The sequence below is a fragment of the Electrophorus electricus genome, chromosome 7 (genome assembly GCF_041902795.1).
Source record: "Electrophorus electricus isolate QZ-2024a chromosome 7, ASM4190279v1, whole genome shotgun sequence".
Taxonomy (NCBI): Eukaryota; Metazoa; Chordata; class Actinopteri; order Gymnotiformes; family Gymnotidae; genus Electrophorus; species Electrophorus electricus.
This window is the reverse complement of record NC_137503.1, coordinates 10,322,049-10,333,143: the sequence shown is the minus strand read 5'-3', so window position 1 is coordinate 10,333,143 and position 11,095 is coordinate 10,322,049. Positions and strand designations below refer to the sequence as shown.

Genomic DNA, 11,095 nt, shown 5'->3' with positions numbered 1-11,095 from the left:
GATACACTTCTCCGTCATATTCCCTGGCCTATGAGAACATATTTAAGAAGCATGTATCCATTATTTAGAAATAAAGCCATCTGTATATTTAATGTATTATAGTGATTGCAGTGTCAGGAGCAGTTCATAGAATTCTTGACTTAAAACGTCAGCTTGGTTTCTGAGGCAGAAGCGGTAGAAGCGCTGGGGGTTACAAACCAAGCTTTTGGTTTCGCATGGCAGGTATGTGTCTAAAATTGCTGCAAAAGCAAGATAATCCTTGCAAATATTCATTCTAAATATCTTGGTAATTTGGGAAATATATTGTGCTTTCCACAGGTGTGTTGCAGATGTTATATAAAATATACATTCACACCTCAAGACACAGATGGTGCATATACCTTTAATAAAGTTAATTACTCAGAAAACAATGTAATTATAGAAAGACTGGCTTTTTCACTTGCCAGGTATTGCTGCGAAGTGACAGCACATCAGCACTTTTAGATTTAATGAGTCCTATAGCTACCAGAGGGATACATACATAGTCCAGAAAAAAGCTGCAAGTTCACATACACACAATCACTTTAAATAGTTTTACTATTTTGTTTTAAATAGCAACAATCAGGTTATGCAAAATGTGGACATTTAAGTACATTGGTAAGCATTACCAACCAAAGATAACTGAACATACATCCTTTTTTATATGTATTGGAGACTTATTTGTACAAATGCGTATCTACATGCAACTTTTGGTTTGAGCTTTGGTAAGAAGTGAGAAGACTAAGATTAAATGTTCGACACTGAGGTTGTTCAGTCCAATATTCAACCTGTAAATAATCTAAGGCTGGAATGCATGTATTGAGACAATACCAAATGAAGACAAACAATGCACACCCAGACAAAAATAGACTTTTATCATTAAATAAAAAAGGGCCCAGTTCCCAAAAATGCAGTAGTGTAGACGCTAATGTTGCAAAAGCAAACAAAGGATGTTTTATACACATCTAGACTGAGTCATAACTGTGAAGCAACTTTAAAAGGGAATCATCAAGAGTGTAGTAGAGTTCAGGCCATGGCTGAGGATGATCCCAACACTACAGTATTTTTGGGAAACCGGTAGGCCCTGGCTGTGAGCCTATAAATGAGCATGTCAGTTGTGTGTGTGTGTGTGTGTGTGTGTGTGTGTGTGTGTGTGTGTGTGTGTTTATGTATATATGAAATATTCTTTTCACCTCTCAAGTCTAAGCACAGATCATCAGTTCTAGCCCACCTCAGTGTTTGGGTTAAGAGCTAAAACGTCACATAGCACCACAAGCTTACTCGTGTGTGTCAAAAGCACACGTCTGCTCCCGTGCATTTGCGACTCAGACTCGGAGGGTTCGGAGCAGCAGAGTAACCCCGCTGTTCAACAGGCTGTCCTCAAATACTTCAGCATCTCTAGCTCTCCTCTAGCAGGGCCAAAGACAACCGAACCCAGTCATCTGACCCACATGCTCCAAAACAGAGCTTAAGAGCTTAGAGTGGGATTGGGTAGTTAAATCAGACATAAGCTTCCCCCTGCCCAAATGAATGCTGACTGCCCTCTATTAAATGGACTCTCCAGCGCACTCAAAAAGCTTTTGTCCAATTCTGTCATTTTGTCGTTTCTGAGCTCTAGACTGCATTAGCTGGTTGGGGGGGAGGAGAGCGTTGAGGAACTGGTCCAAGGATGGACAGGATCAGTATAACCTGCATAAACCAGCACGAAGCAGCTTATGTGGTTGTTAGGACAGCCTGTTAAACTAGCAGGGCTTAACCTCAGCAGCCTGCCTGCGTGATGTCGCCACCAGAACTCTTGGTCACCTCCATGGTTGTGAAAATCTAGAGAGAATTGAGGAAAAAAAATAAAAATATCACAAAAGCCACCCCCCCTAAAAGCCCCAACAAAAAATACATTAAAAATCTCTCTCTCGCTCTCTCTCTAGCCAACCACACATGCACGCACCTCAGCGCAGGTAGGATGTATGCCAATGGTTGTGTCCAGCTGTTCCTTAGTGATTCCACATTTCATGGCAGCACCGAAGCCCTGAGTCACCTCCCCAGCATTAGGGCCCAGATAGTGGAACCCAATCACACGTTCCTACACACAAACACACATGGTACCAGTACTCTTGCTGGTGTGTTCATGAGTTACAGAGCATCGTCAACAAATTAATGAACGATGGTAAAAGGCATAATGGGTCATCCAATCAGCTTCTGGCTAGTATGCAGTTTTAACTGGACAGTCACACCAATGGTCATCAGTTGCAGTGCCTCTGTAATTGGCCATCATCTCTGGAACATGCCGCTGCTCAGCGTTCTGGCAGAACTCCTGATTCTCACAACTTTTTGACTTTTGTTTGTGTTTCACAATAAACCTTTTGTTTGTTTTTGACCATTGTTTAAAAAAAAAAAAAAAGAAAGATGATTTTGAGCCATGTTAAGCAGTAAGATTTTTAGTCAGGCCAAAAATCCATCAGGCTGTGAACACACTTGTTGTCACAATGTGATGGAAAGGAAATCATATTTAGGAGTAGCAGTCACCTCCCAACCCTCAGACATGAAAACCTTAGTCACTCAGAGCTAAAAAGGCAGGTGTGGTTTTCATCAGGCTTCTCCAGGTAAGCAGAGCCCAGGGCACCCCAGGTGCCGCATTCCCTGTGGAGGTGGCCACGCCCTTGGGCACATTAGGCTCACCAAAAGGAGGAGCTGCTCAGCCTGAAAACAGACGGGTAAGAAATGATACTAGTTCACTCACATTGTCTAACTTGTGGCAGATGATCTTGGCATAGCTCCTGTTGTTGTCCCTGTTGGGCACAGTAAACTCCAGAGGCCAAAAGAGGCTGTGATAAACCTGAACACAATGTATTATCAAACAGATGAAATTCCAGAAAAACACTCACACAAAGAATAATAAAGAGAACATTCATATAGACACCCACAAACTACCTTTGCGGTCACACACACACACACACACACACACACACACACACACACACACACACACACACACACACACACACACACACACACACACACACACACACACACACACACACACACACACACACACACACACACACACACACACACACCTCTAGATTTTCTTGTCCATATAGCTCTACAGCCTTCTCCTCAGGGAGGCCACAGCTTCCGTACTCCAGAGGAGTGAACACCGTGGTAGGAACATTAACATAGTCACACTGCAAAACACACATACACCCACCCACATCAGCAGGAGGTCCTCCACAGCAATGATTTGTCTTGTGTAAAAGAAAAACAAACATCAATCCCAAGTGGCTGTGTTGTGGGTCTGAAGCCAAGACGTGCAAGCACCTTGGTGGCGGAGCCGCTGTATAGCCTCCGTGCCAGCAGCCTGCCAGCCTGAATAGCCACAGGCGTGAGCTCCCACTTGCCCTCCAGGATGTCACCGATGGCGTAGATGTGGGGAACGTTGGTCTGTTCCTCGTCGTTCACCGGGATCTTCCCATTCCTCAAGAAAGCACAGTTTCCCCACAACTTGAATTTCCACACACAGAACGACCACGAAAATGAAAGGTTAATGAACAACTCCTGCATCTGGGATGCTGCCATTTCATCTGTTCATTCTGACTAAGCAGAATTTGCTTCACAAAAAGACACTGCTGCTCTGCTTGGTACTAGCAGCAGACTTAAAGGAAGGCGGTGGTGATTCATGCATGTATGGAGTAAGTGTCGGAGAAACCGATGGCTCGTGGAGTCACATGACTGCAGTCAGATCATTACATGCTGCTCTAATCTCCTGCTCGGGAGATTCGTCAGACAACTCATCTTAAATGCTGGACTGACTGATGCATGCACGCCTCACCTCCCACACCCTCTCGAACCAAACGAACCCAGTTGCCACAGTAAACCTGATAGCTGAAACTTAATTTAGCTAGAAACTCTACCCCTGCATTGCTGCTGGGTTGTCCATACTGCTGAATCACAGTGACTCTCTGGCCACAGCTCTCCACTGAATGTGGGGAAGGAGCTACAAGAACAATAGCCAATAAGGAAGTGGAAGAGAATGATCTACAGTTAATGGAAAAGGACAAGCTTACTTTGGGTTAACCTTCACTCCAGCTTTATCAAGACCAATCTTTTCAGTGCAGGCATCACGACCAACTGCTATCAATACCTAAGAGAGGAGACAGAGAGGGGCTTGTTAATAATTTACAAATGTATCCTGGAGAGGGAAGAAAAAAAAAAAAAAAAAAAAAAGCATAAAACAGGGAATTGCAGGAAGTTAAACACAGGTGGCATCGTCAGTGTATATTTCACACTTACTGTGTTGTATTCTCCTTCAATAATCTCACCAGTCTCTGTGGATTTGGCAGTCACTTTCAATCTGCCAGGAGTGCCTGGCTCAAGCTCCTCCACCTGAAACACACACACTTCATAAGGGCAGGCAGACATGAGCTCCCTCATTCATTATACAACCCTTTACTTTACTGAAGCTGTCTGACAAACCTACCTTAACAGGTACAAATTTCCTGAGGAATTTGACCCCATGTGTCTCCATATAGTCCCCTGCACGGTCGGCCATTTCCTGGTCAAAGCCTCGCAACAGAATCGAGCGTACCATAATGGTCACATCCAGGCCCAGGCCAGCCAGGAACCCACCACACTCCAGGGAAACGTATGACGCTCCAACCACTAGTGTCTTACCAGGACAGTAGGGTAAGGAGAACAGGTCATCACTGTGATGGTGGGAGAGAGCACAAACAGCTCAGGACACAAGCAAAAAGACAAGCAAGTGCACGCACTCATGCACCCCCCCCCAACACATGCCTTCTGATAACAGTACAGCAACAGCTTAGAACACCTCAAAGCAGCAAATGCCTGATTCTTGCCGAACTTCCGAATTTGAGGAACAACATGAGGTAAACTGCAGCTTACGCAACATCCTGCAATGCAGGCAATGCACGCGAGCCATCAAGAGACTACTCTCAATGTGGAGCGCCCATCTCTCCCTCAAATCCATGTTGTCGTCATTCCACCACTCTTCTGAACATGCTTTCTGTACTTGTGTGTCAATCATTCATTCAGATTGCCTTCTGAAGTGTGTCTGCGTAGATCCGTACGTGAAGCCATGGGTGCAGGCCTTTCAGCAAAGCGTGTCCTTGAGCTCCTGCAGTGCCTGGGGCTTCCAGAGCTACTATCCCCAGGGCCAGGCCAGTTTAACTAAGCTCCACGCTAAAGCTTCACATGCCCCCCTCAGAGACGGCAGTTTATCTGCGTGCGTGTGCGCGCTGCGAGAGACCAGTGCCCTCCCGCTGTCTCCCTGTAATGAGCACCACACTCGCCTGGTGATGCAGTACTCTTTGTCTCCGGGGATGCCCAGGTAGCGCGGCCGCTCTCCTGTGGCCAGCACAAACCTGGCCGCCGTGTAGAACGTCTCCTTGCCTCTCTTGTTTGTGGCCTGTGGGGAGTGCACAGACAAAGCACTGTTTAATAAACAAGCTCCACTTTCACACCAGCCTTTCATTACTTGATCACTTAATCGTTGACTTGATGCGCTATGGAATTACAATCAAGCTAATTAAAAAAAAAAGAAAAAGGATACCAACATCAACACAAATGACATCTCCCAGCTTCAAAAGGGCAAATAAGATGGGCCTTTTGCAGCCACTGCCACACTACAGTGAGGATTAAACTAACCAACCAATAAACAGGGTAGTGTGTAGCATATGCAGTCTTTGTGAGACAGTGCAAATGCCTCATTGAAGCCTTTACATGCGGCTGGGACCCCAGGAGAAACGCTGGATCTGCACTAGGATTAAGGGTGTTCAGCTCACGTGGAAAACACTCACCTTGATTTTGTGTGGTTCCACAAACTCAGCGTAAGCATTGACGTAGTTGACATTCTTGTTTCGCAGAGAGACTCGATAGCCCCAGTTCAGAGAGCCGATGTAATTATTCACTGCAGTCTTCATGGTCTCCCAGTTATGACTCACTACAACATCATTCGAGCACTCAGATTTTTAACATGCCAAAAAAGAATTGGTTCTATAAAAGTGACTCAGTGTAGAGAAATCTTGTACAACTTTATCACAACCCACATATTAAGAACTATTCCTGTTTTAGAAACTCATCTACTTGGAAATTACAGATTCACTGACAATTCTTTCAATGGCTCAATAGTATTGCCACACATTCTTGCAATTTGACCTCTGTACTTAAGAGAAGATTACAATGAACATGTTCATCCACTACCTGTGGATCTATAGTGGTGTGAGTCACCTTGCCACACGTCTCTCTCTAGTTACACCACCAGCATGCATGGCAGGCTACAGGCACTGACAGACATCGTCATGGGCGGTCTGGTGAAGCTCGGCTCTGTGCGGGCTGACACGCGGGCTTGGCGTCTCACCTTGCTCACTGAACTCCCAGCCAAGGCTGCGGGCGTCCTGAAGTGCAGTGCGCAGCAGGGCGGTCTGGTGCATCAGCTTCTTAGGAATGCAGCCCACATTCACGCAGGTGCCACCCAGACCTGGACAAGTCAGACAGACAGTTACACTCACAGAAGTGGAGGGGTAACTATGGCTTTGATTGCCATGCTGTGTTGTGACCCTTAAGTCCATGGCCAGCACTGCCTACCCCAGGAAGTGCCCTTAGGTGTAGGGACGACATAATCCAGAACCATGACCTTCTTCCCCAAGGATGCGGATTCCTGTTGAACAAATATTCAGGAACACGTTTAACACAAGCCAAGTGGGAAATATAAGTAACACCAAGAGGATTTAACACCAGGCTGAAAAAGGAGAGTATAGGACACTTATAATGGAGTGCATGGGTGTGCATATTTTCTGGACACACATGCGTATGGGGGCCGGGGGGGTGTAGATCTCACCTTTGAGCAGGCCAGGCCTCCAGAGCCACCTCCTATCACGATGAGGTCATAATCATACGACTCGCTTTCCGCGGCCAGCAGCTGCTGGAGGTGGCCATCTTTATGTGCCTGTTACCATGACAACCAGGGAACTAATTACCATAGGCACAATACCCCTTATCGCTGCGGGTTTATCATAATAAGTGTGCTCATGTATCATTCATTCCAATTACAAAGGTCTTTCTCGCTCATTGCTTTAAAGTAGAGCTTTAAAAGGGCGCATATCTGCACTGCCGCCTAGCAAAGCTGCAGGACAGAAGACTGGGGCGAAAGAAGAGAATCGACTGTCAGATTTTAAGACATTAACATGTTGGCTACATGAAATAGAAATGAATGTTACTGTCTACTGCCTGTCTCAGTAATAAATCAAGAGCTCCAGGGATTGCTTATTAATTGTTACCAGAATATTAGCCTTTACAATTCTGGTATTACACAAATTAGTTTTCTTTTATTGTATTCTGTGAGAATCCAGACCAGCTCAGTGTTCCTGAAAACTGCTTTGTGGGCGTTTTTAACGAACAGTGGCACCAACATGAAACAGCAAACCTAAGGTTTGGTCAAAATCCTATTTCAGTAGTGGCTGCTACCTGTACAGTCTTGTCGCAGCCTCCAATGTGGGTCTTGTTGATGAAAACGCTGGGGACAGTCTTCTGCCCAGTCATCGCATGCAGCACATCCTGGTAGCTGGAGCCATCATCTAGAACACATACCACAGACAGACGCCACTGAGTACGGCTGCGCAGACTCCAGTGCGCAGACCCCGGCCTCCACTACAGTGATAAAGAACACCAGGAGTCATGCAGAGTCACCGTCGGAAATTGGCTGATGGAGCCAAAGTGTTACACTACATAGCTTGAGACACCTCTTCCCCAAAGATCACTTTTTTTCCATACATGCAGTCACATACATGCAGAAGTTAAACAAAGAATTATGACACGTGTGAAAGGTGAACCATTACGCTGCTGAAAAACTGCTAAGGTCCCCATAGTATTATGCTGCACCTGCAGGCCTATGCACTAGCTAAGCAGCTATGTACATCATTCTTGTTACACTTAGTTCTGTGCAGAGCAGCTAAAAGGGATGCACTTTAGCCACTTTAACAGGGACACACTGCTCCAGCAGTAAAAGTGAGTATGACGAGCTTTCCTCTGAAAATTACAAGAGCACATTCGCTGAACACAGCACCAGCTGGGTAAAACGCTGCACCAGCTGACCAACAGACAGCAGTGTTTGCGGGAGTTCTGTGCAATGCAGAAAACGCGGGTGCGCAGAGATAAAGTGAAAAGCAAAAATGAGCAGCACTGAGAAAACAGAGGGAGGTGAAGTGAGAAAAGGAGGTGAAGTGAGACGGCACAGTGGGGAAGGGTGAGGAAGAAGGAAGACTGATTTGAGAGTTCATGGCCTAAAGGAGGAAGAGGGGAAAAAAAAAAAGCCATGGATTGTTGCCAAGCAGAATGAGAATGACTCAGCAAGATTTCACTCAATCAGCTGCAGAAGCTGCACACAAACCTGAAGTGACTTTTGGACCTGTTAATTCCATATTGGGTTAAATGCTGGTGTTTTTCACATAGCTTTCAATGTGCACAGTAATTCAGTCAATAGCTTCTTTTCTTTCTACATGCTTATCTGTACAGAAAGCCAAATCGCAGGCTGAAAACACAGAAAAAAATTTTTTCTGTGGAAATTAAAGCCCAACAGGCCAAAAAGAGCACATTGATAAGCATACTGGACACATTCAACATTTAAGTTAAAATAAAAGCCAAAGAAGAGAACCAATATTCTGCTGACATGACTACTGTGTACAGAACATCCAGTGCTTGTGAGACCATCTCAGGCAGTGCATTCTTACACAAAGCCTAACTAATGCATGTTTGACACAACAGAAGCAGCTCAAGGCCTGGCATATGCCTGTGCACTGCATCAGTCAGCCCAGCAAAATCTGAAAGAAGTAAAGACCTACAGAGCCTTAGAAAAGACAGCATCAGTTACTCAACAGAAATAGTGAAGCTGAAATCTCATTACACCAATGAGAGTTATGCCAGTCACACCCCAAGTAATTTCCCCAAATAAATACCCCCATATTTATCAAAAACCATTAATAAAAAAATATGTATTTATATAAATGTCTAAAGACTTGTTTAACCACACAAGCTTTTATAGTATTCAGTTTTACTTAACAAATCATACAATTATACAATTACAATGCATGCCCGTTACTTACCCATCAAATCCAGTTCTATGGCATTACACTTCACATTCAGTTCTTTAAAGAGCTCTTTCACCTAAAACAAGATCAAACACTTTACAAGCCTACACACTATTAATATAACGTGGTTATTAGTGTAATTTTCATGAAGTTTTACATTTCGTGACAATAAAAAAACGAGTACTGAATTTATTTTTTCCAAGGTGAGCCATGTTAACTTTAGTCACCACTGACCGTCCACTCGGTCAAGGAATTTGTTTTAAGGACGTTTAACAAAACTTAAGTGTAAACTTGCGTTTAACCGTAGATTAACTTGTGTTTGAAAACACCTTAGACAACTCTTGTCTTAAAAATGACTGTTTTAGAAATTATTCTTCTTCCCCTGCTCTACTCCCTCAGAAATTGCCATTCACAGGAATGCAATTTGACTTGAAACTCGCAAAGAAGTGTAGCCGTTATCCGGTGTAACCTACGAAAAGCGGGCGATGGCCGGAGGCTCTGTGGCGAAAGCCCGGCAGCCTAGCTGACTAACGGCAGCCACCGGGCATTCTGACGTTAACGGCCGCTCCACAGCAGACCCCGCTGCCGGGTCACGTTCAGGCTAACCGGCTCCCGTCAGTGAGCGCAACGGCCCCTTTACGGCGGCACTGTCGCTTGAGACCTTTTCAACGCCTGTGGCGTAGCTGTCAGCAATGATGTAACGGGACACTCGGCTAGACAGCTAGCAACCAATATTTCCTGTCAGTTTGTATTCGACGTGGGACGCCTTTCATAATCAACATGTCCCACAACACAAACCGTAACTTTCCGTATCCCAGCGCATGCTACAATTTACAACGCGACGCCATTTCTCGCAAGACTGCAGGCTAGCTATCGCAGTCCGCTAACGCTAGCCATGACACAACTGGCCTCTTATGAAATATTGGTCCATAAAGCCGTTCATATGTAATATTTTCATTATTTGTTTTTGTGATATGAAAACGTAATAAAAATCATTTAAAAACACCAAGCTAACCAACGAAACACTTACCTTGTTACAGTAGGGACAGTAGCTCTTACTGAAGACTACAACAAGATTCGAGTCTATAAGTTCCTGTATTCGGGCTTTAATCCGACTGCGACTCGCTTCGTTCTCTACTGGTGGCATGATCTGATAAAAGAAGACTTGTTTCGATTCTTTAAATCTGAGTTAAGTTGAATACACCAACCTATCAAGTCAGCCAACCGGAAAGCTAGCTGGCTAGCTAGCTAGCCGGCTATGCAAAGTTTACCAAGAACTCTCTATACTGCTTCCTGGTACGGATACTACAGTAACGTGATTGCAAAAGAACAAGAATATGTATAGCTACAAAAGACAAACCTATCAAACGACTGACAGTGAAACGAAAGCGTTAGCTATTGCATTACTCCACTGTCACTTTCGCTCCAACTCAGACGACCCGGCGGAATCCCGCGAAATATCTCGCGGATAAACTTTGTGCCTCCATATAAAGCTTAGGAATGACGTCACTCCGACTGCCTGGTCGTATTTCCAAACTTTCCCTATGCATATATCAAATTTTAATCAGAGAGTTACGCAGAATTCGTTCATATATAGAACATTTACTCCATAATCAGTGTAATGAAATTTAATTAAATTGCAAGAATAGGACCAACAGGCAAAAATTCAAGACAGCTAAAAACGATTCTGTTAGCGTAACACTACCACCTGGTGGTGGAAATAGACAAGTGGGTTTTTGCAATGGCTGGCATTAAGATGTAAAATGTCTGTCAACGCGTGATAAAACATCTCTCTATAATGTTACTTTTGCTTGGTTTTGTATTTAAAATGACTTTTACTTTGTATTCGGCTGCATTCAGTCAACAAAGTATTTTAGTTATTTTTATTTTTCTATTTTTTCATATATGCCATTGCAAGGTAATCCTGTGTGAATAGATTTTGGAATAGCCTACTGCAGATATAGAAAACCAAAAACCTT

The 11,095-nt window shown here is 44.3% G+C and overlaps 1 protein-coding gene across 1 annotated transcript; it reads right to left on the bottom strand.

Annotated features, from left to right (window-relative positions):
* Window positions 1-368: 368 nt before the first annotated feature.
* Window positions 369-10,613, bottom strand: txnrd3 (thioredoxin reductase 3). The gene is made up of 17 exons (XM_027016764.3): window positions 10,477-10,613; window positions 10,147-10,266; window positions 9,132-9,192; window positions 7,498-7,607; window positions 6,872-6,979; window positions 6,619-6,691; window positions 6,392-6,511; window positions 5,832-5,974; window positions 5,325-5,440; window positions 4,493-4,718; window positions 4,306-4,398; window positions 4,080-4,156; window positions 3,334-3,490; window positions 3,093-3,200; window positions 2,756-2,851; window positions 1,964-2,098; window positions 369-1,839 (listed from the first exon to the last, which is right to left on the bottom strand). The coding sequence occupies exons 2-17, from the start codon at window positions 10,261-10,263 to the stop codon at window positions 1,777-1,779; spliced, it is 1,803 nt and encodes a 600-aa protein (XP_026872565.2). The 5' UTR covers window positions 10,264-10,266; window positions 10,477-10,613; the 3' UTR covers window positions 369-1,776.
* Window positions 10,614-11,095: the final 482 nt, after the last annotated feature.

Excerpts from the sequence above, each read along its gene's own strand:
- txnrd3 (XM_027016764.3), bottom strand. The coding sequence starts at position 10,263 with ATGCCACCAGTAGAGAACGAAGCGAGTCGCAGTCGGATTAAAGCCCGA. Across the intron at positions 6,980-7,497 it reads GCTGCGACAAGACTGTACAG|GCACATAAAGATGGCCACCT; the intron begins GTAGCAGCCACT and ends TCATGGTAACAG. Across the intron at positions 1,840-1,963 it reads TACATCCTACCTGCGCTGAG|ATTTTCACAACCATGGAGGT; the intron begins GTGCGTGCATGT and ends AATTCTCTCTAG.